We start from the raw sequence: 16,883 nt of genomic DNA on the forward strand, positions 1-16,883 counted from the left end.
CCCCTCCATCCCTCCATCCTTTCATCCCTCCTTCTCCCTCTCCATCCCTCCATCCTCCCCCACCCCTCCACCTCTCCCTCCACCTCTTCCCTCCCTCCCTCCATCCCCCATCCCTCATCCTTCCACCCACCGCTCTCTCCGCCCGCCCAGCCTCCCGGTGTCCCGCTCCCTCACCTCTGCTCCCATCCCGCCGGGATCCGTCCCGGTTCCCTCGGCCGCGTGTGCGGGGGCTGCGACCGCGCGTGTGCGTGTGCGAGAGGCTCCCCGGGAGGGACCCCCCTTCTCCATCCCCCCGGATCCGGATCCGGCCCCTTTCCCCCCCCTCCTCTCAACTCCCCGCTTATTTTTCCTGTTGTTTCGCGGGGCTGGGGCGGGGGCCGGGCAGGATCCGGCCCCTTTGCCAGCGGGGATTTTATCTTTGGGGAGGGGGGAGCGCGTTCCCGGTTTTCATCCCGGTGTGGGTTTTTTTTATTATTTATTTTTTCCTTTTTTTAATCCTGCGAGGAAGAGCGGACGAGCGCGAGACATGGCATGAGCTCCGGGGAGACGGTGCCGGAGGTAAGAGCCGCTCGGGAAAACGCTTGGCGACACAAAGCCGGTGCCGGGGTCGGTGCCGGTGCCGGGAAAACCGGTGTAACGGCGCCGGTACCGGAGCTGCAACCCCCCCGCCGCATCCCGCATCATGGAGCCGCGTTATATAACGGCGGTGGAGCCAGCCCGGCCCCGGGGCTCCCGGTCCCGGGTTCCCCCCGCGTCTTTCCCTTCCCTTTCCCGGTAGCTCAGCCGAGGGGAGTGGTCGGTGTGACCCCCCTGGGTTGATGCTGCGCCCCTCGACACCCCGGGTTGGGGAGCAGGGGGGCGCTGGGGTGGGGGGGGTCGGGGGGCACTGGGGGATGCGGGGATGCCGTGGGATGGGGTGGGTACCAGGGATGCTGCGGGATGGGGATCGGAGAGGGGGCAGAGTCATCGAGGGGTAGGGATGCCACTTGCCCCCCCCTCATTTCTGCTGCCAGCCCCCAAACGGCCTCTTGTCCTCCCCAGTGGCAGCATGGGACCGTTGGCACCTCAAGTCTTCACCCCAACACCCCAAGATTCTGACACCCTAACACCTCGGTGGGGCTTTCCTTGGGGCTGGGGAGGGGACAGGGGCAGCCACCTCCCCATCCTGGCACCCGGGGGAGGGAGGAAGGGGGAGGCTCTGGCTGGCGTGGGGGTGAGGGGGCTGACTCCACAGTGGGTCCCACAGCAGCCCAGGATGGGGACTTGGGGCTGGGAACAGCTCGTTTCGGTGGGGCAGGAGATGGGGATGGGCAGTAGCGTCTGCGTGTGAGGCTGAGTGGGCTGGATGAGCCCTGCGGAAGGGAAACTGAGGCACGGGGTCATGGCAGCAGCAAGGCACAGACCCCCATGACCTCACCTGGGTGGAGGTCCTGGGGTGCTGCGGGGCACGAGGCTGAGGGGCTGAGGCTCTTGTTGCTGGTAGGATGTGACGGTGCCCAGGCAGCAAAGGCTGAAGTGTGGCAGCCCCTGTAGCAGGGACGCCACTGCCACAGGTTCTGCTCTGCGACCATGCTCTGCCTGGGGCACGAGAGGGCTCAGGGCCTGTTGGCAGCACCCATGGGTCTCGGCTCACAGCCGGAGGCAGAGCAGGTGCCGTGCTGGCATCTCCCCTCCTCTCAGAGCTGGGTGCTGATTTCACTCTGGCTACCAGGAAGAGGGAGGGAGGTGGCTTTGGAGTGGGGAGGACTCGCTCAAGCATCCATTTTTAATGAGCTAGATATCTATTTTTCCCCGAGCTGGCTTCCCCCACATCGATCCCTTTACCAGGCACAGGGCTCGCTCTCCTCCCTGTGCCAGCGTGTCCACAGTGGTGGGATGAGCATCCCCTGCACCAGGAACCTCTCACCTCCCCAGATCCCGCTCCTGGGGATGAAGAGACCCTTACTCAGGCTGGGGCGACACGTCAGAGAAGGCAACAGGGGGAAAGGGTGACTCCATCCCTTCTGGAGAGGTCACCTCCGTGTTGACCACCCCACGGGGATGTGACCAGGAGAAGGGAGACTGGAGTGGAAGGCCTTTGAGTTTGGGGGCAGGATCCTGCCTTCATACCCTGCAGATTTAAGCCGTGCCTGGCTCAGAGCCCGGCAGCTCTGTGGCAAAGCCACCCGGCCCGTGCCTCGGTTTCTCTCATCTCCAAGCCATCACCTATTGCTCCCCAAGTGGCTGTGCAGATGGAGCAGCACTGGGAGAAAGGAATGGGGATTCTGGCAACGAGTGGCTGCTGATGCTGTGGGAGGGAGCGGGAGGAGTGTGTGGGTGAGCAGGGCTCCTTTGGCAGCATCCCACCCCCACCAACCCTCTGCCCACCCAGCACGGGGCTGGACACATTCCCCAGGTGCTCTGGGGCTGACGACAAGGAGGAAGGGGCTGGGGCTGGTAAGGAGAGTGTTTAGGGAGGGTGCAGGTAGACAGAAGCCATTTCTGCAGTGTTTCTTCTTGCTGGAAGTATGACCCGTGCCCAGCTCCTGGCTGGGGGAAGTAGGGGGCTGTCCTGGGAGCAGGATCAGGCCCATGCCTTTGCTTCCAGGAGTGCATCCAATGGCTGTTTAGAGCCTGTGTTGGCATTTAGCCCATGCAACTTCTTGCAGTGAGGGGTCTCACTGGTGAGCACTGCCTGCCTGCCCCGGCATCCCATGGGCCCAGTGCTGGTGGACCTTGTGCTGGGCAGGCATTCACCCTCCTTGCCCTGGCCCCGGCTCCTGGCTGGATCCCCAGGCCCAGGGGGAAAAAGAGCATCACTGCTTATGTGGTCATCTTTGAAGGAATTTGAAGAAGACCCAGCAGCACCTGGGGTCAAGAGGTCTCAGGGGCAGCCGTGGTCCATGGTCTCCTGGCTCCTCTCTCGTCATGAGACTTGACATTTTTGTTCAGCCCTTCCTGGGTCCAAGAAGAGCGAAGGGGGCTGTGATGTGCTGGTGCCATCGGTTGGGCTCTGGCTGGGCTTGCAGCAAGGGGAAGTCAGGCCAGGTGGGAGCCGGCAGAAGAGGAGCTGCTTCCTCTTCTTCTTGCCTCGGTAGATGGGGAGCAGGCTGAAGCTTGGCTGAAGCGTGAGCATACACGGAGGGGAGGGCCAGTGTCACCAGAGGAGGTTGGATGAAGTGGGCCCAGAGCAGAATGTTGTGAGCCAGCTCTGCCCTGCTCTGTGCATCCTGTGCTCCTCAAGAATGGGGAGTCTCCAACGGGGGACGTGAGGCTGTCTGTAACAGGGAGGGAGGGAGGTCACCGCGTGATGTGTTGTGGCAGCCAAACGGGACCTTACTGCCTGTTGCAAGGAAATTTTTTCGGTCCAGGCCTGAGATGCTGGAGCTCTGCCTCCTCCCCACAGCTGCCCCGTGCTGAGGGCTGGGGGAACAGGAGCTGCGTGCCCCTAGACACGAGCTGTTCTCTAAGATACATAGAAAGTGGTGGGGATTGGAGCAGAGCTTGGCACTGGCACCTCAGCCAGCATTTCCCCCTGTTCCCTGGGCTGGCTGGACATGCTCCGGAGAGCCCGGCCTCAGCTCTTGCTGTTCGGAAAGGCTGTGGGGCCTGGGGAAGTGTGGTGCTAGGGAGTTCCTGTTGTGACGGCTCTGCTGCCTCACCACAAGCACCATCCAGCACCGAGAGCAGCAGTGAGTGGGGATAGGACTCAAACCAGCTGTTTTCCCAGCCCCTCTTAAGCCTCTTTGTTCACCTCAAGGTGAGATGAGCTCTTTGACATCGTTAGGAGCCGACAAGGGAGCAGGAGAGCTGCTCTCAGCCTCTGGGCTCCCCAAAAGCTCTCAGGGTGGCTTCAGGAAGGAGTTTACTGTCTCACATCACATAAATGGCAGGTCTGTAGGGATGAGCAGTGTAGTGAGACCCTTCCCCACCATGAATTCCTGGCTTGTACAGCAGGGGAACAGGTAGCACTGAGTTTGGAGCTGTGCTCTAAGCCTCTTTTCCATCTGATTTGTTTTAGAGGTGAGTGCAGGAATGCAGATACACCTGTGCACACAGACACAGATGCACATCTTCCTACCCAAACACATCCACTGCTTCTCCATCTCTGGAGGAGCTGGCAGCTCCTCTGTGGCATTCTGTGGCTCCTCTGCATTGCCAGGGTGACCCAAGCCCTCTGAGGGGCCTTGGCCTCGAAGGGTCATGCACCCATGTCCATGGACAGTGGTCTGACCTGCTGGGGTCAGAATCATAGACTTGCTTGGTTGGAAAAGACCTTTGAGATCATCAAGTCCAACCACACCTGCCCACTACTAAGTCATTTCCCTAAGCATTTCATCTGCTGGTCTTTTAAACCCCTCCAGGGATGGTGTTGGAGCAGGAGGCGGCTCGCACACCGCCCAGCGCTGCTGGGGAAGGCAGTCTCAGGGATGAGATGTTTTAATTACCACCCTGGCCTTCGGTCTGCAGGTTCAGCCTCACCAAAGCAAGATGTGCCTAGCATTGCTGCTGGTTGGGGTTGTCACATCTAGCCAAGGGAGGCCTGGGGAGCTATTGCTCTCAGGAACGTCGGACAAAAGCCTTGGCCATGTGCTGTGCCACAGCACCCGTGTCTCGGGTGTGTTTTCTCTGCCTGGAGAGCAACTTGATTTGCTGCATTAGTAAAAATAGATGGGACTAATGAATTCAGCTGATGCAACCCTCTGTGTGTGTGTGTGTGTGTGCGTGCGTGCATGCACTTATCTCCGTGTGTGCGCGCGTGTGTGCGTGTATGCGCAGCTGAGCACCAGAGCTCATGCAAGGCGCATCCAGCAGCTCATGGGGCTCTGATGATGTGGTTGTATGTGTGTCCAGGCATGTCTGTGTGTGTGTGTGTGGGTGTGTGGGGGTGTGTGTGTGTGTGCAGGAAGCCGTGAGCGATGGCTGCTTGCTGCTGAGCAGCTCTGCCGCTGAAGCACGCTGTACAGAAAGCATTTTGCAGCAGCCTTGGATTCTGGCAGGGCAAGAACAGGGCGTCATGGCAGAGTCGGGAGTGGGGGCAGGAGAGGGGCCTGCAGGGACCGGGAAGGGGTGACAGTAGGATGTCACAGGGAGCTGTCAGGGCTGCTGTGGATCCTGGCAGGGACCTGGTGGGGAAACAGTGGGTCCGTCCTCATGGGGACCTTTCAGGGCAACAGTGGATCCTGGCAGGGACACAGCGGATCTTGGCAGGGATCCGGCAGGGCAACAATGGATCCTTGTGGGATCCTAGCAGGGCAACAGTGGATCCTGATAGTGACCTGGTGGAACAACAGTCGATCCTTGCAGGATCCTTGCGTTGACCTAATGAGGCAACTGTGGATCCTAGCAGGGACCTGGTGGGGCAACAGTAGATCCTCATGGGGACCCGGCAGGGCGATATTGGATTCTTAAAAGGTTCTGACGGGGCAACACTGGATCTTCAAAAAGACCTTTCAGTGCAACAGTAGATCTGGGCAGGGACACAGTGAATCCTGCCAGGGGCCTGGTGGGGCAAGAGTGTATCCTTGCAGGGACCTAATGGGGCAACTCTGAACCCTGCCAGGGACCCAGTAGATCCTTCCAGGGACACTGAATCCTGCCAGGGACCTGATGAGGCAACAGGGGATCCTCAAGGGGACGTGTCAGGGCAATAGCGGCTTCTGGCAGGGCCGCGGTGGGGCAGGGGCGCGGCGGGGAGAACGAGCCTGCGCCGCTGTCCGCGGTGCTGAACGGCTCCGGGCCGCTGTCCCTTGTGCTGAACTGGCCGCTGTCCGTGGTGCTGAACGGCGCAGGCCTCCATCCTAGGTGGCTCCCACACCTGGTGATGACAGGTTCCCGGGCCTGGCAGACCAGGGTTCCTTGGTAGTCTTCAATCCCAGCTGGCCCAGAGCTCACCCTCGAGCCCAGCCATAGCTGGATGACTGTCTGACCCGGTGTCTGACTCCTCTGCCACAGCCTGGGGTCTCCCAGCAGACACCCACACAGAATCATAGAATCATAGAATCATAGAATCATAGAATCATAGAATCATAGAATCATAGAATCATAGAATCATAGAATCATAGAACGGTTTGGGTTGGAAGGGATCCTGTAGTTCCACTCTCTTTTGCCATGGGCAGGGACACGTCCCACTGCATCAGGCTCTTCAAGGCCCCATGCAGCCTGGCCTTGAACTTTTCCAGGGAAGGGCATCCATAACTTCCCTGGGCAACCTGTGCCAGTGTCTCACCGATGTCTCACTAGTAGGGTGGCTGATCTTCCCAGCTCTTGAGGCCCTCATTCCACGTCACTACCACATGGAGACAGTAAACTCTCAATCAGCTTGGATAAGCTCTGTCTTCCTGGCAGCTTTCGTCCTATTCTTCCCAGCATCTTCTTTACCTGTGTAATGTTTGTAATGACAAGCTCTTAGACCCCCTTCTTTCTTCTCCCTTCCTGCGTCAAATCCGCCCCCCACCGATGCATCATTGCTCATTGTGGATGACAAAACCCTTGTGAATGGAGCGACTTCTCTGGTAATGACGTTTCCTGTGAAATGTACACCTTGGTGTGAATTTGGGAGACTAAAAGATTTTGCCCTTTGCTTTTGTCAGGTTTCCTCCCACTGTGGATTGGGAGTGGCACTCCACTGCTGGCAGATGCTTCCCCATGGGACGTGGCCTATGACACCACAGGGGGGCTGCTATGGGGAGGGTTGCAATGCTGGGCCCTTCCTGTGGGATCCAGATTAAGGACAGTCATACCAGATGCTGAACTTTCCTTCTGGTGGTGTTGCAATTGTTTCAACCATGCAATCTGCAAACAGAAAGACGATGGGGAGAGGAGGAAAGGCCAAATCTCTGCTCTCCTGCTTCTTTGGGGTGATCAGAAAGCATATGAAGGTGCTCATGGAGCTACTGGAATGTCAGAGGGGTTCTGTACTAACACCTTCAAGGCAGATGACTTCATATTTCCCTATCCCTCTGCTGTCCCAGTGAGTCAGAGGGAGTGCCTGAGGCAGGGTAGGGCATGCACTGGGTGTCCCATCACACAGCAGCTCTGGTCTCCATGGGATGTGGTACTTGTACTTTGTACATCAGAGCAATGTGGCCTTGCGCCCCAGGCTGTGGGAGCCTGGGGGTGTTGCTTGGCAGGAGCTTTCCTGTCATAGGGGAGGGCAGGGTCGTTACCTGACCCACTCCCCTCCCCAGTCTGTGCCCACAGCCCACCCTCTCCAGCCTGGTGTCCTCCATCCAAGCACAGTCCTGCTCCTTTCAGAGTGGTGGGAACCCCCAAATCCTTCCTTATCCATTTCCTTGGAGAGATGTGGCTGTGCACATCCCCCTGCCTGCCCAGACTCCTGCTGCCACCTCCTGGAGCCTGCTTGTGCCCAGGAGGCCTCAGTCTCTGGCTATCTTTCCGTCTGAAGTGGCTTCCCAGCTCATTCATGGTTTGGGTTTTCTGTGAGCTGAACAGGCAGCCTCAGTGCCCGGGGCATGGGGGACCTGGCCCAGCTTTCCAAGGCAGGACTGGGAAAGATGCTGAATCCATTTCACAACCCCCCTCTGAGCCTGGCCTCAGGGACCAGCCAAGGTCTGAGCTGGTTGTATCCATTGCCAACACCTCCCGCTGGCTGCATTTCAGTCCGGTGGCTCGTCAGCATCTGTCTCCTCCTGTGACTGTCCCCTTGGGCTCCGAGAGCCCCGGGCTGCCCCTCTGCCACCACCTGCCCTCTCCCCAGGGGCAACCAGCATGCCAAACAGCTCTGGCTATGGGCTCCATGCTGGAGCAACAGCCTTTCTGTGCCGCCTGGTAATTATCTGTTTGGATTTGTGCTGTGTGGCTGTGTCAGATGCTCCAGTGCATGTGCTGTTTGCTTCCAAGACTGCTGCCAAGCACTGAGCCACTGGTTTTAAGTTACTTCCTTCTTTCTCTTCCTCTTCTCCTGCTTTCAAGCGATTTTAACACATGTCCAAGCATTAGAGGCCCAGCTCCTCTGTCGAGCAGTGTAAGTAGAGGCAGCAGAGGCTGCATGCGAGCAGGGAGCGGCGCCAGGCTGTCTACACAGAGCCAGGCTTATCCCCGGAGGCTCAGCTTTCACAGTGCTGCTGCCACAGGGCCAGACAATCCACAGGCACCTCCACGCTGCTGGAGAGTATTCATGAAGTCCCACCAACCCCATCCTGCCAGGGTGGGTGTCCCCAGGAGTCGCCGCACCCCGTGCACCCCGTGGGGTTTGTGGGCTGTGCTGCTAGCAGCTGCCTGCTCTCCTGGGCTCTTCCATGAGCATCACTGGGTGCTGGAATGGACCTCCTTCAGGGTCTGGAGATCTCTGTCCCAGATCAAGTGGTTAAAATAATTCCTTCACTTTTATCTTCTGTCTGAGGGGAGATAGCGATGGAGCTATCTCAGGCCCTGTCAGCTACCACCAGATGAACTTGCCAGCCATGCCTTAGGGCTTAGGGACCATGTTGACCGCTGGTCCCTGGGCTGGAAGCTGCTTTCCCAGGCTCCAGCTCCTTGCTGGGTCCCCCGGGGGCTGCCAGGAGCCATCATAGAATCATAGAATCACTAGGTTGGAAAGGACCCACTAGATCATCAAGCCTCAGATGCGGCAGGGTTTGGCACAGCCCTGGTGAACAGGGTGTGGGCACAGCCAGCAGCGCATCGGCAGGGCCCTGCACCAGGGACTGGCTGGGGCAGGAGGTGGGGGCCAAGCCCCCATCAATTATTCACCTCCATATTTATAGAGGGAAACGTGTTGAATAATGGATGGTGGGGTGCAGTGGGGCTGTTGGAAAGCCGGCCTCGCTGCCACTGAAATATTTATTGACCTCGTTTGCTGGGGTGCCGCCCGGATGCCGTGAGGCTCCTGGCTGGCATGGGCTCACCACGGAGCGCCTGGCTGGCAGAGTGAGCATGGGCAGCTCAGCGCTGCCACCATTGCCTCCTCTTCCTTCCACAAAAACAGTTGGGGGATGGAAGAGCTGAGAGAGTTTGGGTTGTTCAGCCTGGAGAAGTCTTCAAAGAGACATTAGAGCAGCTTCCAGTACTGAAAGGGGCTCCAGAAAAGCTGGGGAGGGGCTCTGGATCAGGGAGGGCAGGGATAGGATGAGAGGGAATGGTTTTCAGCTGAAAGAGGGGAGATGGAGTTGAGATCTTGAGAAGAAATTGTTTATGCTGAGGGTGATGAAGCCCTGGCCCAGGTTTCCCAGAGCAGTGGTGGCTGCCCCATCCCTGGAGGTGTTCAAGGCCAGGTTGGATGAGGCTTTGAGCAACCTGATCCAGTGGGAGGTGTCCCTGCCTATGGCAGGGGGAGACCTGGATGGACTTTAATGTCCCTTCCAACCCAAACCAGTCTGTGGTTCCACAATCCCAATCCTGCTCCTGCTGGAGGCTGGATCCCAGGCTCAGAGAGGGACGTGAACATCCAGGGACAACCCCCTAGCTGTTCCTTGTCCCAGTGGGGTGTGAGGGCCATGCTTTCTGCCCAGCCATGTCTCCTTGGCAGCTAACACCCACCACCCTGCATTGCCTCATCCCCCGTGCCACCCTGTTCCCTGCACCAGGACCCCCAGGGTCTCCTTCCCCACTGGTATCACAACCCCAGCCCTGCCCACCCTCCCCGAGCACTGCGGGGCCAGCAGCCCCTCAGCCTGTGTCCCTGTGTTGCAGAGAGACCTGTGGAAGATGTCGAACCCGAGAAACGGTGACACCAAGCCCCCATGTTTACCCCGCAATGGACTGGTGAAGATCCCCACGCAACCCAACGGCCTTGGCTCTGCCAGCATCACCAAAGGCACCCCTGCCATGAAGAACCGCCTGTGCCAGCCTTCCTCTGTGCCTGCCATCCTCAGCCCAGCCTTAGCCCACCGCAGCGACCTGCCCATTCCCAGCCTGGCCTCCCCACTCTCCTTGGCCACTCTGGCCAGTGTCTCCTCCCCTCCCAACGCTCCTTTGGTGGGACTGAACACAAGCGAAGGCTCAGAGCAGCCCTCGCCAGAGCGGCTGCCTGGCTCGCCCTCGGAAAGGCAGCTGGCAGTGGACGAGAAGATCCTCAACCGCTTGTTCTGGTACTTTTCGGCGTGCGAGAAGTGTGTGCTGGCACAGGTGTGCAAGGCGTGGCGACGGGTCCTCTACCAACCCAAGTTCTGGGTGGGCTTGACACCAGTCCTGCACACCAAAGAGCTCTACAACATTCTGCCTGGTGGCGAGAAGGAGTTTGTCAACCTGCAGGGCTTTGCCGTCCGTGGCTTCGACGGCTTCTGCCTCGTGGGCGTCTCTGACCTGGACATTTGTGAGTTCATTGACAACTACCCCCTCTCCAAGAAGGGAGTCAAATCCATGAGCCTTAAGAGGTCAACCATCACAGATGCGGGGTTGGAGGTAGGTGATCCTGGCGAGGTGGCCGGGCTGCAGGAGATGTGGCAGTGGTGGGTCCTTCCCTGTGGCTCTGTGGACATGTGGGCAGAGCTTTCACTGGCCACAGGCAAGGAGAAGGTGGGCAGCATGACCACCCCGTGGGTGCAGGCTGCATCAGGAGCCCCTTCCTGTGGTCTGGGCAGTGGGATGGGCTGCAGCCTGCACTGCCCTCTCAGGCAGGAGGTGAGGATGCTGATGGGGACAAGGGTTCTTCCCAGCAGATGTTGCCAGGAAGGCAAAGCCAGGCAAGGTGGCACCCAAGCTGGTGGGTGTGGTGGAGAGCGGTGTGCAGGGCTCGGGGGACAAGGACATCCCTGCCTGGCTGGCTGCTCCCCAGCAAAGGGAGTCTCTTGGGCAGGGGACTGGGGTCAAAATGAAATGGGGCAACTCATGGTCTGGCATGGGGTCAGGCAAGGTCTCCACCAAGGTCCCCTGCCCCATACCATGGCCAAACATAGCAGCAGCTCCTCCATGGCTGCATCCTACCTGAGCAGCACCCAGGCTAGGAGTGGGAATCAATGCTGCCCCACCAACAGCACCAGGGAGCTGTGGCTGGAGGTCCCTGCCTGTCCCTTCCCGTTCCCTGCCAGTGCTGGTGTGTCCTAGAGCAGGGCACTGCTCCGATGCCAGGGAGAAGGCTTGGACCCACACAGGGCTGGGGGCTTGGGAAGAGCTCTGTGGGGCCCAGAGGGAGTCAGGCTGGGGGCTGTGTGGGATGGGTGGCAGTGCCCACCATGCCCTGACCTCCTGCTCCTTGGCAGGTGATGCTGGAGCAGATGCAGGGAGTGGTGCGACTGGAGCTGTCAGGCTGCAACGATTTCACAGAGGCCGGGCTGTGGTCCAGCCTCAATGCTCGCATCACAGCGCTGAGCGTCAGCGACTGCATCAATGTGGCCGACGACGCCATCGCCGCCATCTCGCAGCTCCTGCCCAACCTCACTGAGCTCAACCTGCAAGCCTACCACGTGACGGACACAGCGCTCGCCTACTTCACCGCCAAGCAAGGCTACACCACCCACACCCTCCGCCTCAACTCCTGCTGGGAGATCACCAACCACGGTGTGGTCAACATGGTCCACAGCCTGCCCAACCTGAGCGTCCTCAGCCTCTCGGGCTGCTCCAAGGTGACAGACGACGGCGTGGAGCTGGTGGCCGAGAACCTGCGGAAACTGCGCAGCCTTGACCTCTCCTGGTGCCCACGAATCACCGACATGGCCCTGGAGTACATCGCCTGTGACCTGCACAAGCTGGAGGAGCTGGTGCTTGACAGGTATGAGGCTGCGATGAGCCATGCTGGGCTGTGCCAAGGCACACTATGCCGTGCCGTGCCATCCCGTGACATGCCTTGCTATGCTGCACTGGGCCAAGCTATGTTGAGCCATGCCATGCCATGGTGCACCATGCTGAGCCACACCGTGCCTTGCTATGATATGGTGCACCGACGCGGTGCCATGTCAGACCATGCCGAGCTATCCTGAGCCGTGCCGTGCCATGCCATGTTGCACCCTGTCAAGCTATGCTCCACAATGCCATGCATTGTCATGTCGCACAATGCTGAGCCATGTCATGCCGCACCATGCTGAGCCAGACTGGAGGCAGTGGGGGCAGTGTGGGGGCCATGGTCTGGGGACACTTCCAGGACTGAAAGGGGCTCCAGGGGAGCTGGGGAGGGGCTCTGGGTCAGGGAGTGCAGGGGTAGGATGAGAGGAAACGGTTTTCAGCTGAAAGAAGGGAGATTGAGATGAGATCTTAGGGAGAAATGTTTTGCTGTGAGGGTGGGGAGGCCCTGGCCCAGGTTGCCCAGAGCAGGGGTGGCTTCCCCATCCCTGGAGGTGTTCAAGGCCAGGTTGGATGGGGCTTGGAGCCCCTGATCCAGTGGGAGGTGTCCCTGCCCATGGCAGAGGGTGGGACTGGATGGGCTTTGAGGTCCCTTCCACCCAGACCATGCTGTGATTCTATTCTGTGACACCCATGGGTGCCCTTACACCCCGTGTCCCCGGCAGGTGTGTGCGGATCACCGACACTGGCCTCAGCTACCTGTCCACCATGTCGTCCCTGCGGAGCCTCTACCTGCGCTGGTGCTGCCAGGTAGGAGGGGACCACAGCTATGCCCATCCTAGAGGGGAGGGCAGAGAGGCTCCGCCAGCTCAGGGTGCCCAGCCCAGGCCACCTGGAGCCCCCACAGCTCTGTGCTGGGACATGGGAAGGGATGGGGGTGAAGTTGTGAGCTCAGCAGGACTCAGCCCCAGCACTCTGCCCCAGCACCTGCACCCTGCCCAGGCTCCCAGCACCCTCTCCAACTCCCTATCCCTTCACCCAGCTCCTTGCCTCAGGTTCTACCACCTTGCCCCAGCACCCCACCGTGGCACCCAGCACCCTTCCCCAGCTCCCTATCCCTCCCCGAGGTCCTTGCATCTTGCCCCGGCACCCAACACCCTGCCCAAGCACCCAGCACCGTATGCAGGCACCCAGCACCCTGCCCAGGTACCCAGCACCCTGCCCAGGTACCCAGCATGCTTCTCCTGCACCCAGCACCCTGCCTCAGCACCCAGCATCCTGCTCCTGCACCCAGCACCCTGCCCACGCACCAGCACCCTGCCCAAGCACCCAGCACCCTTGCCCAGCTCCCTACCCTTGCAGCCAGGTTCCTGCCCCAGCTCTCTGCCTGCACCCAGCTCCCTGCATCCATCCACAGCTCCAGCCCTAATGCCCTTCCCCAAATCCCTGCCCCGGGTCTCTGCATCCTAACCCACTCAGCTCCCTGCCCCAGCACCCAGCACCCCACCGTGACACCCAGCACCCCACCGTGACACCCAGCACCCTGTGCACGCTCCCTCCCCCTGCATCCAGGTCCCTGCACCCAACCCCAGGACCCAGCTGGTGTTTTGGGATGCTGGCTTTCTTGGGATGCTGGTGGGTTTGGGTGCTGGTTCTTGCACCCCAGCTCTCTGCCTGGGCACCCAGCACTCCACCGTGGCACCCATCCCCCTGCCCAGGTCCCCAGCTTCCTGCTAAGGCACCTGGCTCCCTACCCAGGCACCCAGCACCCTTCCCCAGCTCCCTACTCCTGCACCCAGCACCCTGCTCCAGGTCCCTGCACCCTGCCCAGGTACCCAGCATGTTTCTCCTGCACCCAGCACCCAGCACCCAGCAACCTGCTCCTGCACCCAGCACCCTTCCCAAGCACTCAGCACCCTCCCTCAGCACCCAGCACCCTGCCCAGGTACCCGGCACCCTTCCCCAGCTCCCTACCCCTGCACCCAGCACCCTTCGCCAGGTCCCTGCCCCCTGCCCAGGCATCCAGTCCCCTGGCCAGCCCGCAGCTCCCCACCCCGGCGATGCTGAGCCCCCACCGCCGTGGAGCCCTCCTTTCCCCTGCTCCCACTCCGTTCTTTTTTGCAGGTGCAGGATTTTGGGCTGAAGCACCTCCTGAGCATGGGGAGCCTGCGCCTCCTCTCGCTGGCTGGTGAGCACCCCTTGCACCCCGAGATGGGGGCTGGGACCCCAGGGGGACGGGGACAGGGTTGGGGACAGGGACAGCCAGCGTCCCCGTCCCCAGCACAGCGTGGCTCCCGCATCCCCGGAGCCAACCAGGAGCCCACACCCAGCCTTCTGCCGGTGCTTTTTTTTGGGGTGCTGGGGTTTGGGGTGCTGTGATTTTGGGGATGCTGGTTTATAGGAGGATGAGTTTTGGGGTGCTGGGTTTTGGGGTGCTGAGGTTATAGGATGCTGGTTTTTAGGGGGATAGGTTTTGAGGTGCTGAGGTTTTAGGGTGCTGGGATTTTTTGGGATGCTGGTGTTTAGGGGATGCTGCTGGATTTGGTTGCTGGTTCTTGGGGTGCTGTTTGGGGGAGATGCTGGAATTTTGGGGTGTTGGGCTTTGGGGATGATGGTGTTTTGGGGTGCTGGCTTTTGCGTGATGCTGCTTAGTTTGGGTGCCGGCTTTTTTGGGACACTGGTGGGTTTTGGTGCTGGCGTTTGGGGTGAATGCTGGTGTTTTGGGGTGCTGGAGGTTTGGGATGCTGGTGGATTTAGGTGCTGGGTTTCGGGGTGCTGGGGTTTTGAGATGCTGGTGTTTGGGAGATGCTGGTGGGTTTGGGATGTTGGGTTTTTGGGAATGCTGGTGGGTTTAGGTGCTGATTTTCTTGCGATGCTGGTGGGTTCAGGTGCTGGGTTTGGAGGTGCTGGGTTTTTTGGGGGAGTGCTGGTTCTTGGAGCGCTGCAGTTTTGGGGTGATGCTGTGTCCTGTCCCCTTGCAGGCTGCCCCTTGCTGACCACCACGGGGCTGTCGGGCCTGGTGCAGCTGCAGGAGCTGGAGGAGCTGGAGCTCACCAACTGCCCCGGGGCCACCCCAGAGCTCTTCAAGTACTTCTCCCAGCACCTTCCGTGCTGCATGGTGATCGAGTAGCAGGATCCGGCCACCCCGCTCCCACCCCAGCATTGCCCACCCCATTTCTTTCCGTCTGCTGGAGGATGCGAAAGATGCCGTTGATCACATCCAACCCAACACTGACGCCCCCTGAGGGACACGGGGCTCCGGGGGGAGATGGGGGAGAGCGTTGTCCCTCACTGGACCCTCCCCTGTAAATTCCACCCTCGCCCATCCTCCTCCCAGTGTCCTGCCAACCCCTTCCAGATGGACAAATGGATATGATGGAAACACAGACTGGGAAGGACACGGTGGTGTAACCCTCCCCCGGCCACATCCTGCTCCCCCTGCCCCGACGCTGAGTTGGCGCACAGCCCTGCTGCCATGGATGCTTCTTGGGGACCAAAGGATGCTCTTAGGAACCACAGGATGCTCCTGAGGATCAAAGGATGCTCCTTGGGGACCACAGGATTCTCTTGGGGACCACAGGATGCTCTTGGGGACCACAGGATGCTCCTAAGGACCAAAGGATACTCTTGGGGACCACAGGATCCTTCTGGGGATAGGTGGGAGGATGATGCTTATTTTTGGCACCCATGGGTGGCAGTGGAGGCTGGATGGGTCCCCTTGCATCCCTGGAGCGGGTCACCAAGCTGTTCCCCCCCATCATGTGTGCGCCCCCTAGACCACCTTCCCTGCCCTTGGGGGGCCAAGTGCTTTCTCCTGGTGCACAGGATGTTCTCCTCTGGCCACCCACCCACCGTCCTCGCATGCTCGCTTGCTTCAGTCTCGTGGTACGGCAACTCCGGGGTACCCAGAGGGGATGGTGACAAGTGACAACCCCTGCTTGGCCCCTCCATTTGGCTTCACCCTGGCCAGATCCTGGCCCAGGAGCCATGGTCTCCATACAAGCTTCCCCCCTCATCCTGGGGACCACCCTGCACCCCTGTTTCCGTGGGACCAGTGGGGTGCTGACCCCAAGGCATCACCTATCCGGCTGGGATGGGACATCCTTGGCCAAGTCCAAGCCACTGTGGGGACACCAGGAGGCACGGAGCAAAGGTCCAGGAGGTGGCACCTCAGGATACGTTGCCACCGCTCTTCCAACTGGAAAGCCATCACCCCGTTGGCAACTGGGGGACCGAGGTCACCCCTGGGCTGAGCCAGGCAAGGGTCCCAGGGGCTGGTGGGGACTCGGCATGGGACGGGGCTCGGAGGCCATTCTCTTGGGCATCATCTGCTGCCACATTGGTTGCCCACATGGCACGGGAGGAGCACGGGCACGGACACGGACGTGGGCACCAACGGATATGGACACGGACATGGACCTGGGCACCAACAGACATGGGCATGGATACAGACACGCTTTTGGTTTGTTTTGCCTTTGTACCGGCCGGGAAGGAACTGCTGCACCACCCACCGCCTCCGCCCCTTCTTGGGCCAAAATGCCCCTTTCTGGCTCCAAAATGGCACAAGGAGCCTCGCGGCACTGGCAGGGGGGCTGGGGATAGGGGAGGCGCTGCTGGGGTGCACCCCCACATTCCTTCTTCATCCCTACTCCAGTGCACCCCCATCTCCCCCAGTGCACCTCCATATTCCTCCTGCACCCCCATCTCCTCCAGTGCATTCCCATATCCCCCCTGCATCCTCACCCAAATGCACCCCCATATTTCTCCTGCAACCCCATATCCCCCCTGCACCCCAATATCCCCCCTGCACCCCCCCAGTGCACCCTCATATCCTCCCTGCACCCCCATGTCCCCCAGTGCACCCTCATATTCCCCTTGCACCCCCATATCCTCCCTACACCTCCACCCCAGTGCACCCCCACCTCCCCCAGAGCACCCTCACTCCCCTGCCCCCCGCATTGGTTCCGGGGGCGGGTGTTGATGGGAGGGAGGCGGGGCTGAAGGGGCGGGGCCTGTTCGGGGGGCGTGGTCTGGCCGCGGCGACGTGATATGTTTGACTGGAGGGGGCGTGGTCTAAGAGAAAGGGGCGTGGTCGGCGCTGAGCAGCGTTAGGGGTGGGGCGGGGTCTCGCAGAGCGGTCGCTGGGGGGGCGTGGCCTGGCCAGAGGCGATCGGTGTTCACAGAATCATAGAATCGTAGAATCATTAGGTTGGAAGAGACCCACC

The 16,883-nt window shown here is 60.4% G+C and overlaps 1 protein-coding gene across 1 annotated transcript; it reads left to right on the forward strand.

Moving 5' to 3' along the window:
• Positions 1 to 528: 528 nt before the first annotated feature.
• On the forward strand, positions 529 to 15,221 carry FBXL16 (F-box and leucine rich repeat protein 16). The gene is made up of 6 exons (XM_069870165.1): positions 529 to 558; positions 9,634 to 10,344; positions 11,142 to 11,650; positions 12,384 to 12,468; positions 13,783 to 13,846; positions 14,640 to 15,221. Exons 1-6 carry the CDS (start codon positions 532 to 534, stop codon positions 14,786 to 14,788), a joined length of 1,545 nt encoding a protein of 514 aa, XP_069726266.1. The 5' UTR covers positions 529 to 531; the 3' UTR covers positions 14,789 to 15,221.
• Positions 15,222 to 16,883: the final 1,662 nt, after the last annotated feature.

The sequence above is a fragment of the Phaenicophaeus curvirostris genome, chromosome 16 (assembly GCF_032191515.1).
Source record: "Phaenicophaeus curvirostris isolate KB17595 chromosome 16, BPBGC_Pcur_1.0, whole genome shotgun sequence".
Classification (NCBI taxonomy): Eukaryota; Metazoa; Chordata; class Aves; order Cuculiformes; family Cuculidae; genus Phaenicophaeus; species Phaenicophaeus curvirostris.